This window comes from Papio anubis, chromosome 6, assembly GCF_008728515.1.
Source record: "Papio anubis isolate 15944 chromosome 6, Panubis1.0, whole genome shotgun sequence".
Lineage (NCBI taxonomy): Eukaryota > Metazoa > Chordata > Mammalia > Primates > Cercopithecidae > Papio > Papio anubis.
Genome location: NC_044981.1, coordinates 84,979,511 through 84,994,811, shown reverse-complemented (window position 1 = coordinate 84,994,811; position 15,301 = coordinate 84,979,511). Strand labels below are relative to the sequence as shown.

Genomic DNA, 15,301 nt, shown 5'->3' with positions numbered 1-15,301 from the left:
TCATAGAACTGAATAAATGTTTGTTGGAAATGAGTGCCTTTTCAGTTGTAAACACTTTAAGTACCCCCTACTTTTGTAGGTAATTACTTTAGATTTTTGTATCCTCTTAGTCAGAATTATCTCATGCTGTTGTCCTGGTTCCTGAAATTGAACAGGGATACAATTTTAGGACTAGGTAGCTTCAGCATTCATTCCCCTGCTTTCTCAGACCTTTGGGAGTTCTGTTCTGTGGTTTGGTCAGAGTAGAGAGATGTGTTCTATGATATTCCCAGCAATCAATGAAAATATAGATACTCCTTGTTGAAAATAGCTTAAGTTGAAAATGCATTTAATACTCTGATAAACTATTAAAAAGCAGAAAAATTAAGTCCAACCATTGTTAAGTTGGGGATGTCTGTATTCTTTGTGTTTGAAGGTTTGCCCTGAGGTATTTCAAGGACACGTCCCCAGTCTTTCAAAGACTATTCCTGGAGAGTTCAGATGCTAATCCAGTCCGCTATGGACGTAGGAGGATGAAGCTCCGGGACCTAATGGAAGCAGCCTACAAGTTTCTGCAGCAGGAGCAGTCTGTGTTCCGGGAGCTCTGGGACTGGAGTGTGTGTGTCCCTCTCCTCAGAAGCCATGACACCTTGGTTCGCTGGTGCGTAGCTGTTTTTTTTGCACTTCTAGTGTGGGGATGGTACAGGGCATGTGTGGAGTTGTGTGTGTCTCGAGGGAAAGGAAACCATTTAAACTTCGTTAATTTTGTTCTTGTGGCTTTTGGGGTTTTACTTTCTTTAATCATGTGTCATTGCAGAAGAAAATGAGATGATATGAATGGAGTCTCACCTTTTTCATGTTCCATCAAGTAAATCCGTTGTGCCTGATTTGTATTTTCTCTTCTTAATTGTGTTGTAATAATGGAGATTTCCTTTTCTAGTGTTCAGTTGGCTAGTGAATTTTATTCTTTATAATTAACTGTAGAAAAACTGAATTTACATACTTTCTTTTTCCCTAGGTATACAGCCAATTGTCTTGCTTTGGTCACCTGTATGAATGAAGAGCACAAGTTATCATTTCTTAAGAAGATATTTAATAGTGATGAATTGATCCATTTCAGGTTGAGGTAAGCAGGAACCTTCATGGAGGTATTGCTATAGCATTTCTTTATTTTTTATTTTTTGTTTTTTCTTGGGGCGACAGGCCAGAGGTGACTGCAGGTCTTGCTGTTGCACTTCTGAGTGATAAGGTAATTGACGAGACTCTCCTTTCTCTTAGGTTGTTAGAAGAGGCCCAGTTGCAGGATTTGGAGAAGGCCTTGGTTTTGGCCAATCCAGAAGCCTCCCTTTGGTGTAAGGAGAAGGAGCTGCAGTACTTACAGGGACACCTTGTTTCGTCTGACCTCTCCCCTAGGGTGACAGCTGTTTGTGGTGTGGTACTGCCTGGGCAGCCGCCAGCCCCTGGAGAGCTGGTATGTTGGTATCAGTAGGGGGTATGTCCCCTTCCTCCTACTAAACACTGAGCGTGCTCTGTCTTTGGCTGGGCTCTATGTACCAGGTGTGAGCTAAATTAATTTGTTAAATTGCTACTCCATTTTTGGAAGTATTCAGGGAGAAATTAAAAAGAAATTAATCTTGGGCTTTTCCCCTGATATTCCCACTGTTCCTGTTTTTATTTTTTGTTAATTTTTTAAATTATAGAGACGGGGTCTCACTATGTTGTCTGTGCCAGTCTGGAACCCCTGGCCTCAAGGGATCATGCCACCTCAGCCTCCCAAAGTGTTGGGATTACAGGCGTGAGCCACTGCACTCAGCCTGTCCCTGTTTAATATGACATTAGAAACTAATGGTGCCTATGTGATGCCTTTAACTTGAGCAGAGCTCATCCGTATATTTTCTTGTTTGCTTACTGCAAAAACTGTGAAGTTCTGTAGCACGTTAGGATCCTATGTTGATGTAATTCAAAGGCAGAATTACTTGCTGGAGACCTTTGGACTGCTCTGTGGCAAAGACAGGCCTAGGTCTAGAGATAACTCCCAGCAGCCTCTTCTTTCAGAACTATCTCATTGTGTGAGAGTCCAGTAGCTAGTGAACTAGCCATATGCAACAAACTTCTTTCCACGAATGGCTTGAGACCAGAGACCATACTTGAACAGGCTTATAGATCATAAATCTGGCACTATTGGGAACCAGTCTCTTTTTTCCATAGCAGTCTTCAGTCAGTTGTCACTTTGTCTGATGGTCTGGAGTGCAAGTGCAGTGGCATAACCTCGGCTCACTGCAACCTCCACCTCCCAGGTTCAAGTGATTCTTCTGCCTCAGCCTCCCGAGTAGCTGGGATTACAGGTGCCCCCCACCACGCCTGGCTAATTTTTTGTATTTTTAGTTGAGACAGAATTTCACTCTGTTGGCCAGCCTGGTCTCGAACGCCTGACCTGGTGATCCACCTGCCTCAGACTGCCAAAGTGCTGAGATTACAGGTGTGAGCCACTGCGCCCAGCCCACCCACTTTTCTTCTTGGAATAAGTTCTGGGTCATTTCTTGAAGCATCAGTTGGGTTCTGGTCAGTAGTATTAAAAAAAAATAGTGTAATATACATATAGGAAAATGCACATTGTCATAAGTGTAGTCAGTGATTATTCATAAACTTCATATAAATAATACCAAACACCCAGTACTTCCAAAGCTCTTTGTGTTTTTTTCTAGTTGTGAAGACCTGTCCCCTTCCCCACTCCCTCTTTATTCCTGTAACCAGTATCCCATGTATCCTGTAACCAGTATCCCAACCTAGATTATGTTTAGGGCATTAGGATTTTAACATAGGGAAGGATTCTGGTTAGAATGGCCCTGCTGTTGGTTAGCATTGGGGACCCTGGGGCCGAAGTGCAGGGTAGAGTTGCGCCTGCCTGCTAAATTTTTGAGAGGGACAGCCCTGAGGAAAGTTCAAGAGCTTCCAGCTCTGAATTTCTTTTAGTCCTCACGTGTTTTTAGGTAACCAGCTATATTTGAGAACTTCCCCTTAAAAGTTATAAATCATTCCCCTTTTCTCCCTATGTATATTGGATGCATTGTTATTATTTAAAAAGTATAAAAATTTTGATACGACATTTACCATGTTAACATTTTTAACTTTACACATTAGTTCACATTGTTATTTAACCAGTCTCTAGAAAAATTTTTTAGTTTTTTGAGATGGGGTCTTACTCTGTTGCCCAGGCTGGAATGCAGTGCTGTGATTGTAGCTCACTGTAACTTCAAACTCCTAGGCTCAAGGGGTCCTCCCACCTCAGCCTCCTGAGTAGCTGGGACTACAGGTGTGTGCCAGCATGCCTGGCTAATTTTTAAATTTTTTGTAGCGACAGAGTCTCACTATGTTGTCCAGGCTAGTCTTGAACTCCTAGTCTCAAGCCATCCTCCCTCCTCAGCCTCCCAAAGTGCTGGAATTACAGGTGTAAGCCAGCCACCACATCTGACTGAGAATGTTTTCATCTTGCAAAGCTGAAATTCTTTCTCATTAAACTTACTGGGTGCATTTTAATATTCTTTTTTACTTTTTGTTACAGAAAATGTCACACATATTCCAAAGTAGAAAGAATGGTATAGTGAATACCCGCGGACCCAATGGACCTGGGTATTCAATAATTATCAGTTACCTTTCATTTATATTTTTGCATGACTTCCTCACATTATGTTACTTAGAAGCAAATACCAGGCATCATACTATTTTATATGAAAATATTTCAGTTATATACTGAATATATATATATAGATATATGTATACACATAGATATATATATATCTCTCTCTAAAGGAAACAAACTTAAAAAATAACCCTGGTACTGTTGTTATACCTTAAAAAAAAAAAAAATTATAAGATATCCTCTCAGGGTCTATATTTCCCTGATTGTCTCTTAAATGTATTGTGTGTATTTGTGATCTCAGATGGGAAATCCTAGAATATGGAGAAAGAAAGAAAAGAAAAATCCAACAGTAATAGATGAAGTTTGCACTTCCCCACCTTTGTGCATCAGCTTTTTTGGCTACTTAAACTTTGGAAGACTTTCTTACATTTGCCAACAAATTCTGCTTCCCTACTTCCCACGGCATCCCTTACCCCCAATAAAATGGAAAGGAAAAAAAAATCAGATCCTTGCTTTATTTTTATTTTTATTTTTTTGTTTTTTTTTGAGACTGAGTTTTGCTTTTGTTGCCCAGCTGGAGTGCAGTGGCACGATCTTGGCCCTCTGCAACCTCTGCCTTCTGGGTTCAAGTGATTCTCCAGCCTCAGCTTCCTGAGTAGCTGGGATTACAGGCATATGCCACCACGTCCAGCTAATGTTTTTGTATTTTTAGTAGAGACGGGGTTTCATCACGTTGGCCAGGCTGATCTCAAACTCCTGACTTCAGGTGATCCACTTGCCTTGGCTTCACAAAGTACTGGGATTATAGGCGTGAGCTACTACACCTGGCCCCTTGCTTTATTTTTAAAAATAAAAATTTGTTTATTTTTAGAGTCAGGGTCTCTTTGTGTCACCCAGGCTGGAGTGCAGTGGTGTGATCATGGCTTACTATCCTTGAACTCCTGAGATGAAATGATACTGCCACCTCAGCACTTCAGTAGCTGAGATTGGGCATGGGCCACCATGCCGAAGAGATCTTTAGATGACATACCTGTTGTTATTATAGTTTTGATACTACTAATTTGCTTACAGAGGTTTGTGTAAGGTTAGTAGAAGGCTTACTGTAGAAATTAACTTGTGTTCCTTGGGGGAAGAACTCTGCTTGACATGGCTTTTGTCTTGCCCCTTTAGGGTGGTAATAGGAGTTCTTCACGTGAACAGGAGCTGGCACTTAGGTCTTATGTGCTGGTTGAGTCTGTCTGCAAAAATCTTCAGACCCTGGCTATGGCGGTTGCTTCTCAGAATGCTGTGTTGTTGGAAGGACCAATAGGATGCGGCAAAACTTCCTTAGTTGAATATTTAGCTGCAATGACAGGTAGAACGAAGCCTCCTCAGCTTCTCAAAGTCCAGCTTGGAGATCAGACTGACAGTAAGGTAATAAGGAAATGTTAAGTTTTGGTGGCTTGTCATGCTTGTAAATATTTGCATTAAAATATTGCTTTTACTAAGGGAATATAAGAATAGTTATTGGTCTTGCTTATAACTGTTGGGGCCAACCTACGTAAACCTCAAGTGCCTACCTACTTATACCTACATATAGAAGATTAACAGTTAATCAAAGGATGTAGCATTGCCACTACAGGTATGGTTTTTCAGTAATAACTTTATCTTCTTTCTGCAGATGCTTTTGGGGATGTATCGTTGCACAGATGTTCCTGGAGAGTTTGTGTGGCAGCCTGGCACCCTGACACAGGCGGCCACAATGGGCCACTGGATCCTTCTGGAGGATATTGACTATGCCCCCTTAGATGTGGTATGTCGTCTCAGGAAATTCATTGTCCCTTAATGTATTTTCCTGTCTTGGAAAAGCATTTTGTTAATAGTGATTCTGGTTGATGATTTAAACAGAAATGTATTTGATTAGACATACTGTGTTGCAGGTACTTCATGGTTACTTACCTGATCTGATTTGTGGTCCTGAATTACTTGACTGGTTTCTTTTTTGATAGAGAATCTATAAAATTTTGGTTGTGCTGTTTCCTATAGTAGTTGAATATGTGACCAGTTTCATAGTTGCATTTTGCTCCTCTAATTGAATATGAGATCAACTTTTTCCAAGAATAGGTCTGGTTTGGAACATCTCAGCCATGTTACAGGTACATTGAGAACTTTCAGATCCTGCTTCTTAGCTGTAGTAGCTGCAGAGCAGTGGGCTGAGGACAAGTGAAGGATGAGATGATGTAATAAGACTGTGCTTGCCTTTGTTTCATTAAGAAAAATATGCTGGATGTATTTTTTGGTTTGTAAAAAGACCACTTCTACATGTATGAAATTAGCCATTGAGACAATCCATGAGGCCTTTGTATTCTGAAAAGTGACAAAAAATGTATTGCAGGATGAAATATTCTTCCTTTGGACAGATTTTTCCTGAGATTGGTTTTACTTTTCTTTTCTTTTTTTTTTTCTGAGACGGAGTCTCGCTCTGTTGCCCAGGCTGGAGTGCAGTGGTGCGATCTCCACTCACTGCAAGCTCCGCCTCCCGGGTTCACGCCATTCTCCTGCCTCAGCTTCCCATGTAGCTGGGACTACAGGCACCTGCCACTGCGCCCGGCTAATTTTTGTATTTTTAGTAGAGACAGGGTTTCACCGTGTTAGCCAGGATGGTCTCGATCTCCTGACATCATGATCCACCCGTCTCGGCCTCCCAAAGTGCTGGGATTACAGGTGTGAGCCACCGCACCCGGCGGTTTTAATTTTCTTTTTTCTTTTTCTTTTTTATGTGAGACAGAAACTTGCTCTGTCGGCCAGGCTGGAGTGCAGTAGCACGATCTTGGCTCACTGCAACCTCCGTCTTCCGGGCTCAAACAATTCTCCTGCCTCCTCAGCCTCCCAGGTAGCTGGGATTGCATGCATGTTCCTCCATGGCCAGCTAATTTTTGTATTTTTAGTAGAGACAGGGTTTCACCATGTTGGCCAGGCTGGTCATGAACTCCTGACTTCAGGTAATCCGCCCGCCTCGGCCTCCCAAACTGCTGGGATTACAGGTGTGAGCCACCGCGCCTGGCCGGTTTTAATTTTCTTTTAAGGTGAACCCTCTCAAATTAACTGTGTATGGACTTTTCTGTCTTGGATATGGGAGAACGAGAGAGAGAGAGAGAGAGAGTGTGTGTGTGTGTATGTGTGTGTGTGTGTTTAGGGAGAGATGAAGAGGAAGGAATAGCTGAAAATAAGTGTGTATGTTATATCAGTGTTTTAGAGTATAATGAGGTAAAGATGTTCTGGGTATATTGGCCCAGATAGGGCCTCACAGTTTGATCACTGTGTTCTGGTGTCTTAATGTTCACTTTTACAGGGCTGGAAACTCAGTTTTAAGAAGCCCAGAGCCAAGGCTAACTCCTGCCAATGAGACTTATAATTAAAACTGAGATGTAAACTACAGGGCAGTTGAAAAATATTTGTTGAGTTTTTTTCCTTTTTAGTGCCCTTCATCTTGGGCAGTTTTTTTCAGATACCAGGTTATCTGGGAAGTCATTAGGTTTACTTATTTTTATTTTTTATTATTACTTTTAATTATCATTATTCTTTTTGAGACAGAGTCTTGCTCTTCTCGCCCAGCCTGTAGTGCAGTGGTGCGATCTTGGCTCACTGCAGCCTCTGCCTCTTGGTTTCAAGCAATCCTCCCGCCTCAACCTCCCCAGTAGCTGGAATTACAATATGTGCCACTATGCCCGGTATTTCTTTTAGTAGAGACAAGGTTTTACCATGTTGTCCCGGCTGGTCTCAAAATTCCTGACCCCAAGTGATCTGCCTGCCTTGGCCTCTTAAAGTGCTAGGATTACAGGCGTGAGCCACCATGCTCGGCCAATTTTTATTTTTGTCTTTTGAGACAGAGTCTCCCTCTGTCACCCAGGTTGGAATGCAGTGGTGTGACCTTGGCTCATTGCAACCTCTGTGTCCTGGGTTCAAGTGATTCTCGTGCCTCAGCCTCCCAAGTAGCTGGGTTTACAGGCACACACCATTACGCCTGGCTAATTTTTGTATTTTTTTGTAGCGATGGGGTTTCACCGTGTTGGCCAGGCTGGTTTCCATCTCCTGACCTCAAGTGATCTGCTGCCTCTGCCTCTCAGAGTGCTGGGATTACAGGCGTGAGCTACTGCGTCAGGCTGTCAGTAGGTTTATGGATGTCTGTGCACATTGTGCAGATTTTTCAGATGCTCTTACTGTTTTGTTTTTTTTCCAGAACTTCTCAGCTCATAGATGACCCATTATCATTTTAAAGTAGCTTTTACAGACCTCATTCAGGATAATTTTCTTTAGATTCAAGTTTTGGAGTATGTTGGAGTTGCTCTTATATTATTTTGGGCTTCTCTTTCAGGTCCTAGCCATGTATAAAATAATGATGCTTAAAAAAATTATGTCTGATATTTTAGAACCCTCTTCTTTGCCTCTCTGCTCTTCTCACTTTTTTTTCTTTTCTTTTGAAACTTCTATAAACTCACAACTCCTGGATCCATATGTCTAGTCTACACTTTGTTTTTTTTTGTTGTTGTTATTTAGTTTTTATTTCTTAACCATAAACCTGACTCTGCTATCCAATGAGATGTAGAGGGGAATAAGAAAATATGGAACCCAGAGAACTGCGGTGAGAGCACAAAAATTATAGCCTACTGCAAGCAAATGGAGTGGAGGGTGCTCTTGTAGGCTATAGAAGGAATGGTTAAGAGAAGATACAATTTTTTTTTTTTGAGATGGAATCTCGTTGGAGTGCAGTGGCGCGATCTCAGCTCACCACAGCCTCTGCCTCCCGGGCTCAGGCTTCAGCCTCCCAAGTAGCTGGGACTACAGGTGTGTGCTGCCACACCCAGTTAATTTTTGTATTTTTAGTAGAGATGGGGTTTCACCTGTTGGCCAGGCTGGTCTTGAATGCTTTACCCCAGGTGATCTGCCCACCTCAGCCTCCCAAAGTGCTGGCATTACAGGCATGAGCCACCGCACCTGGCCCCACAGGTTAAATTTGTTAGTTGTCCCAGTCAGCAGTGGTGATCTTCTTGTTGGTCTTGTTATTCCTGGACCCAAAATGCTCGAAGGCCTCCACAATATTCATGCCTTGTTTCACCTTGCTGAAGACCACATGCTTACCATCCAACCACACAGTCTCAACTCTACAGATGAAAAACTAGGAACCATTTGTGTAGGTTCCAGCATTTGCCAATCACAAGATGCCAGGGTCTTTATGCTTCAGGATGAAGTTCTTATAATGAAATTTTTCCCTGTAGATGGACTTGGGGCAGGTGCCATTATGGGGTGTGACATCACCACCCTGACACTTAAACCCTGGAATAATTCTGTGAAAGCAGGAACCCTTATAACCAAATCCTTTCTCTCCATTGCTTAGCATGAAAGTTCTTGCTGTCTTTCAAAACTTGTCTGCAAACAGCTCGAAGGAAATGTGGCCCAAGGGCTCATCCTCATGGTGATATTGAAGAACATAGTGGGGTGGACTATGTCTAGTGGCAGGGGGGGTCCAGGGGTGGCAGTGTCTGCAAAGTAGGCTAGTCCACATTCTTTTTTTTTTTTTTTTGAGACGGAGTCTCGCTCTGTTGCCCAGGCTGGAGTGCAGTGGCGCGATCTCGGCTCACTGCAAGCTCCGCCTCCCGGGTTCACGCCATTCTCCTGCCTCAGCTTCCCGAGTAGCTGGGACCACAGATGCCCGCCACCACACCCGGCTAATTTTTTGTATTTTTAGTAGAGACGGGGTTTCACCGTGTTAGCCAGGATGGTCTCGATCTCCTGACCTTGTGATCTGCCCGCCTCAGCCTCCCAAAGTGCTGGGATTACAGGCGTGAGCCACTGTGCCCGGCTAGTCCACATTCTTAAAAAAAATCTCTACTTGCATGTCCATTGCCAGCACAAGTTCAAGATGTCCAAATTGGACTTTTTTTTTTTTTTTTTTTTTTAGAATTGCCTTTTCTTAAGCACAAAGAAAGGAAACCAGAAACAAAACCTATTATGGCAAAAAAATAAAAATAAATTGTTAGGGTCAAAACCCACTTTGCTGGCTGGGCGCGGTGGCTCACGCCTGTAATCCCAGCACTTTGGAAGGCTGAGGTGGGCGGATCACTTGAGGTCAGGAGTTTGAGACCAGCCTGGTCAACATGGTGAAACCTTGTCTTTACCAAAAAAAGAAAAAAATACAAATATTCGCCAGGCATGGTGGCACATGCTTGTAATCCCAGCTACTTGGGAGGCTGAGGTGGGAGGATTGCTTGAACCCGAGAGTCAGAGGTTGCAGCGAGCTGAGATCATTCAGCCTGGGCCACAGAGTGAGACTCCATCTCAAGACAAACAAAAACACCACCACTTTGTAGTGGGCAAAAGAAAACGAAGGGAACACCTTTTCTTCCACAAGTTACCACTCTAAACCCTAGACACCTCTTCCTCCTCTCTCGTTCAGTTGGTCTCTGTATCGTTTATTGCCTTTTCCTTACCTCTTTATTTGTTCTTATCCCATTGTCTTAGTACTGGCTTATTTTAACTACCTATTTGTCTTGCCTTTGTTATCTGAATAGTGTCTTTTTTGACCGTTTTTCCTCTAGGCTAGCTCCTTTCCAAATTGCTACGCAGTTGATTTTCTAAAATAAAAAATGAAATTATTTCTTTTCTTTTCAGCCTAAAAGCCTCTCGATAACACTTACGCAAAAGTTCAAAGCCCTTAGCTCAGCACAGGAAGTCTTTTATTATTTATCTCTAAGACTTACATCTTTCTGCTGCTTCTTATGCACATTCTACCCTAAACAAAACGGAATTCTTGTGCCATGACTTTTAGGCTTATCAATTTTTAAAAAATGCACGTGCATACTCCTGCCTGCAGTGTACGTACCATTTCTCTTTCACCAAACCTGGTTAATTTCTGCTCATTCTTCTTTAAAGATTCAGCAAATGTCACTACCTTTGGGAAGACTTCACTGCCCTGCTTCTAAATCATTCTGTTCTGATTCAGAACCCCCTCTTATCTTTATATATGACTTTGTATACTCCTGGGGTACACTGATTGTGCTGTGTGGGAATTTGCATGCCTTCCCTCTCCCATCAGCCTCTAGGCTCTAAAGCCTTGGTCCTGTCTGTATTCTTATGTCTTCTTGTGTCTTCCTTGGCTGTGATCCACAGGAGGCACTCGAGAATGTCGAGTGTATAAATTGTGCTGGAGTGTAGGTGAGTCAGACGTTCCCGCTTGCATATTGACTCCAGTTTGGACTATGAGAGCTGAAGTTTCCTCTAAGGGTCTGTCTGTCATTTTGAGAGAGGGTTGTTTTGTTTTGATTACTTCTGTCTTAATAGCTTTACTTTATCAGTGCGGTTATCTGATTTAGGTTTCTGTGCTGATCCCTCTCTTGGAGAATGGAGATCTCTTGATTCCTGGCCAAGGTGACTGTCTGAAAGTGGCACCTGGATTTCAGTTTTTTGCAACCAGGAGGTATGTACTAGTAACCTTTCTGTTTTCACTCTGGAGCCACTTACTCATAAGTCTGCATGCTGAGCCAGAAGTCTGCTGAGCCAGAAGTCCTGTAATAGAGTTCTTTGGGTCTACTTTGAGCAAGGTTAGTTGGAAGTGGTAACAGGTCTAACCTTCTCATTCCTGATTATTTTTAATGAAGATAATTTGTAAACTAAGAGGTTCCCCCCCGCCACTTAAAAATAAGTAACCATTTTAAAACACTTCACCTTATTTCATGTTTTAAAAAATAATCAGAGGTGAGGTTATTGTCAGATAGCCCAGGTTTTGAGTCCTGACACTGGTACTTAGTACCTATGTATACCTTGTCTGGTTATGATGGGGTTAATAATGCCATCTTCAAATGGTGGCTGTAAAGAATAAGTGAAATGACTCCTACTAAAGACCTGTCACATTAAATGCCCAGTTAATGGCTAGCCATGATGGTGATAATGATAGGTAGATTTCAGGCAATTGAAAAATTAATTGGCTATAAGCATGAACAAAAGCAAGAAAACCGAGCATGCTTAGTATATATTCCTGCCTACATTTTAAAATTACCTTAAGGCAGTAGTTTATTTCTTACTGCTAGTCTCTACCTGCACAGCTTCTTCAATGTCTTTATTTTTATTTATTTATTTATTTTTTTTTGAGATGGAGTCTCGCCCTGTTGCCCAGGCAGGAGTGCAGTGGTGCGATCTGGGCTCACTGCAAGCTCCGCCTCCTGGGTTCATGCCATTCTCCTGCCGCAGCCTCCCAGTGGCTGGGATTACAGGTGCTTGCCACCATGCCCGGCTAATTTTTTGTATTTTTAGTAGAGACGGGGTTTCACCGTGTTAGCCAGGATGGTCTCAATCTCCTGACCTCGTGATCTGCCCACCTCGGCCTCCCAAAGTGCTGGGATTACAGGCTTCAATGTCTTTAAATGCCCATGAGTGAAACTAACATCATTCTATAGTTAATTGATTATATTAGTGTTTACCTCAGTTAAACATTCACTTCTATATGGAGTGTGGAGCTAACCTGATATTACTCAAGGAATACTTTCCTAGACCCAATTACTCTTTTTTTTTTCTTGAAATGGGGTCTCACTGTGTTGCCCAAGCTGTTCTTGAACTTCAGTGCTCAGGTAGTCTTCCCAGCACAGCCTCACAAGTAGCTGAAACTACAGGCACATGCCTCTGTGCCCAGCTAACCCTGTTACTTTTTTTTTTTTTTTTTTTTTTTGAGATGGAGTCTTGTTCTGTCGCCCAGGCTGGAGTGCAGTGGTGTGATCTTGGCTCATTGCAACCTCTGCCTCCTGGGTTCAAGCAATTCTACCTCAGCCTCCCAAGTAGTTGGGATTACAGGCACCTGCCACCACACCCGGCTCATTTCTGTATTTTTAGTAGAGATGGGGTTTCACCATGTTGCATGCTGGTCTCGATCTCCTGACTTCATGATCTGCTGCCTTGGCCTCCCAAGGTGCTGGGATTACAGGCGTGAGCCACCGTGCCCAGCCCAATCCTGTTACCTTTGTTTTAAACATTTATTTCATTTTTAGAGACAGTGTTTTGCTTTGTACCCAGGCTGGAATGCAGTGGCTTAATCATATCTTACTGTAACCACAAACTCCTGGGCTCAAGTGATCCTCCTGCCTCAGCCTCTTGAGTAGCTAGGAGTACAGGTGTGCACCACCATGCCTGGCTAAAAACTTTTTTTTTTTTCTTTAAGAGATGGGATCTTGCTGCATTTCCCAGGCTGGTGTTGAACTCCTGGACTCAAGCAGTCCTTCCACTGTGGCCTTCTAAGTGTTGTTATGACAGGCATGAGCCACTGTACCTGGCACTGTTAGTTTTGATAGACCTTGATTTTTAATTTTATTTAATTAATTTTTTTTGAGACCGAGTCTCATTCTGTCGCCCAGGCTGTAGTGTAGTGGCATGATTTGGCTCACTGCAACCTCTGCCTCCCGGATTCAAGCGATTCTCGTGCCTTAGTCTCCCAGGTAGCTGGGACTACAGGTGCACGCCACGATGCCTAATTGTTGTGTTTCTAGTAGAGGCGGGGTTTTTGCCATGTCGCCCAAGCTGGTCTCAAACTTCTGGCCTCAAGCAATCCATCTGCCTCAGCCTCTGAAAGTGCTGGAATTACAGGTGTGAGCCACCACGCCCATCTTATTTTATGGTTTTGGTTTTTTTTTTTTTTTTTTTTTAAAGACATGAGGCCTTAATTTGTTGCCCAGGCTGGTCTCGAACTCCTGGGCTCAAGCTATCTTCTTGCTTTGACCTCCCAAAGTTCTGGAACTGCTGACATGAGCCACTGAGCTTGGCTGACCTTAATTTTATTTATAGAGGCAGTGAAGTTCTTCCTTGGTGGATTCAAACACTTCCCAGAAAGACCTGGGACATCGTGGAAAGATGTTAGACAAACTTTTGATCTGATAAACTTGAATTCAATTTTCAGTTCTGCCATTTTCAGTTACAGCTGAGTGTATAAGGGCTATTCTTTCCTTCTCTTCCATTTATGTCAGAAGAAAAGAATGGCATCTTCCTCTCAGGACAGTTGTGAGAACTAAGTGGCTTATGCATAAGCATGTACCTTCCCCAGAGTGTATGTTTAATGTATATTCCTTCTCTACTTTTTTCTCTTCTGGAAATTTTTAATGGTTTTAAGTACTCTAGCTTCTGGTAACAAGTAGTGAACTTAATGTTAATGCTATGAGCCTTAGATTATGCTTTCTCTTTTCTGAAGGTATTTATGTCTTAAGGAAGAGGAACCTGTCATTGAAATAAAAACATTTACCTTGTAGAATTATTTGCAGTGATTTGAAAATACTTGATTAAAGCACTATCACTGCTTCTTAGGAGAAGAGCCAAACATGGGTTAACTATCAGCCTTTCATTTGTCATCTGCCCTGTAAGCCCAACAGTGTAGTATCTGGAAACAGAAGGGATTATGAATTTTTTTCCTATGTGAGACAGTGTACGGCAAGTAATATCCAGAGGTACAATTCAGGATTAAAATTTGGAATTTTGTGTGACTGTGTTTTTTATTTTGAAACATAGACTCTTGAGCTGTGGAGGAAATTGGTATCGACCGCTAAACAGTCATGCTACTTTGCTAGACAAATATTGGACCAAAATTCACCTGGATAACCTGGATAAGCGAGAACTGAATGAGGTATGTGGGTCTTACAAAGTATCAATGCTGGCCGGGCACGGTGGCTCCCTCCTGTAATCCCAGCACTTTGGGAGGCCGAGGCGGGCAGATCACAAGGTCAGGAGATAGAGATCATCCTGGCTAACACGGTGAAACCCCCTCTGTACTAAAAATACAAAAAATTAGCCGAGTGTGGTGGTGGGCGCCTGTAGTCCCAGCTACTGGGGAGGCTGAGGCAGGAGAATGGCGTGAACCCAGGAGGCAGAGCTTGCAGTGAGCCGAGATAGCGCCACTGCATGCCAGCCTGGGCTACAGAGTGAGACTCCATCTCAAAAAAAAAAAAAAAAAAATCAATGCTTTTCTTTTTTACGTGAAAAGTTCCAAACTTGCATAAAACAGGAAATAGTATAATAAACTGCCTTAGAAGATGTCAGTGGTTTTCTTTTTTACATGAAAAGTTCCAAACTTGCATGAAATAGGAAATAGTGTAATAAACCACCAGAATACTCATCAACCTATATTTTACAGTCTGTGTGCTAGTATTTTACTGTATATGCTTCATCTATTTTTTTTTCTGTGCTAATATATTTGAAAGCAAACTCCCAGCATACATCTCTAAAAATTTAACGGCATTTTTATATATAACCACAATAACATTATTATACACAATAAAATGAACAGTAATTCCTCAGTATCATTGAATTCTTAGATTATATTCAGATTTTCCTAGTTGTCTCCACAGGATCATTTTACTAAGTTGATTTGAGGTCATATCTTTCACACTTAACTTAATGGACATTTTGATCTAGGAATTAATGAGAATTGAGGTAAATCACTTTATAGGTTTTCTACATTGATTCCGTTTCTAGTATTGTAGTTATCCTAGATCAGTAAGAAGTATGCTACACTTGACTGTGCTCATGCCCTACTTCCCTTGTACGTCTCACTTGGAAGATTTCCCTTCCTCAATGCTTTATCTAGGAGAGTGGCAGACAAAGCATTGTCAGTGGTCATGCAGACATGGAAGAGATGCTTTTCCCTTTCTTGATGTAGGTATATAGGTAAATATG

The 15,301-nt window shown here is 42.2% G+C and overlaps 1 protein-coding gene across 2 annotated transcripts in view; it reads left to right on the top strand.

Moving 5' to 3' along the window:
- Positions 1–15,301, top strand: part of MDN1 (midasin AAA ATPase 1) — a 184,501-nt gene that overhangs the window by 24,989 nt on the left and 144,211 nt on the right. For both annotated transcript variants that reach the window (XM_031667313.1, XM_031667312.1), the window contains exons 3-9: positions 416–640; positions 998–1,105; positions 1,258–1,450; positions 4,790–5,032; positions 5,280–5,411; positions 10,969–11,072; positions 14,138–14,252. In XM_031667313.1, coding sequence (XP_031523173.1) covers positions 416–640; positions 998–1,105; positions 1,258–1,450; positions 4,790–5,032; positions 5,280–5,411; positions 10,969–11,072; positions 14,138–14,252 — 1,120 coding nt within the window. The remainder of the gene's footprint in view (positions 1–415; positions 641–997; positions 1,106–1,257; positions 1,451–4,789; positions 5,033–5,279; positions 5,412–10,968; positions 11,073–14,137; positions 14,253–15,301) is intronic.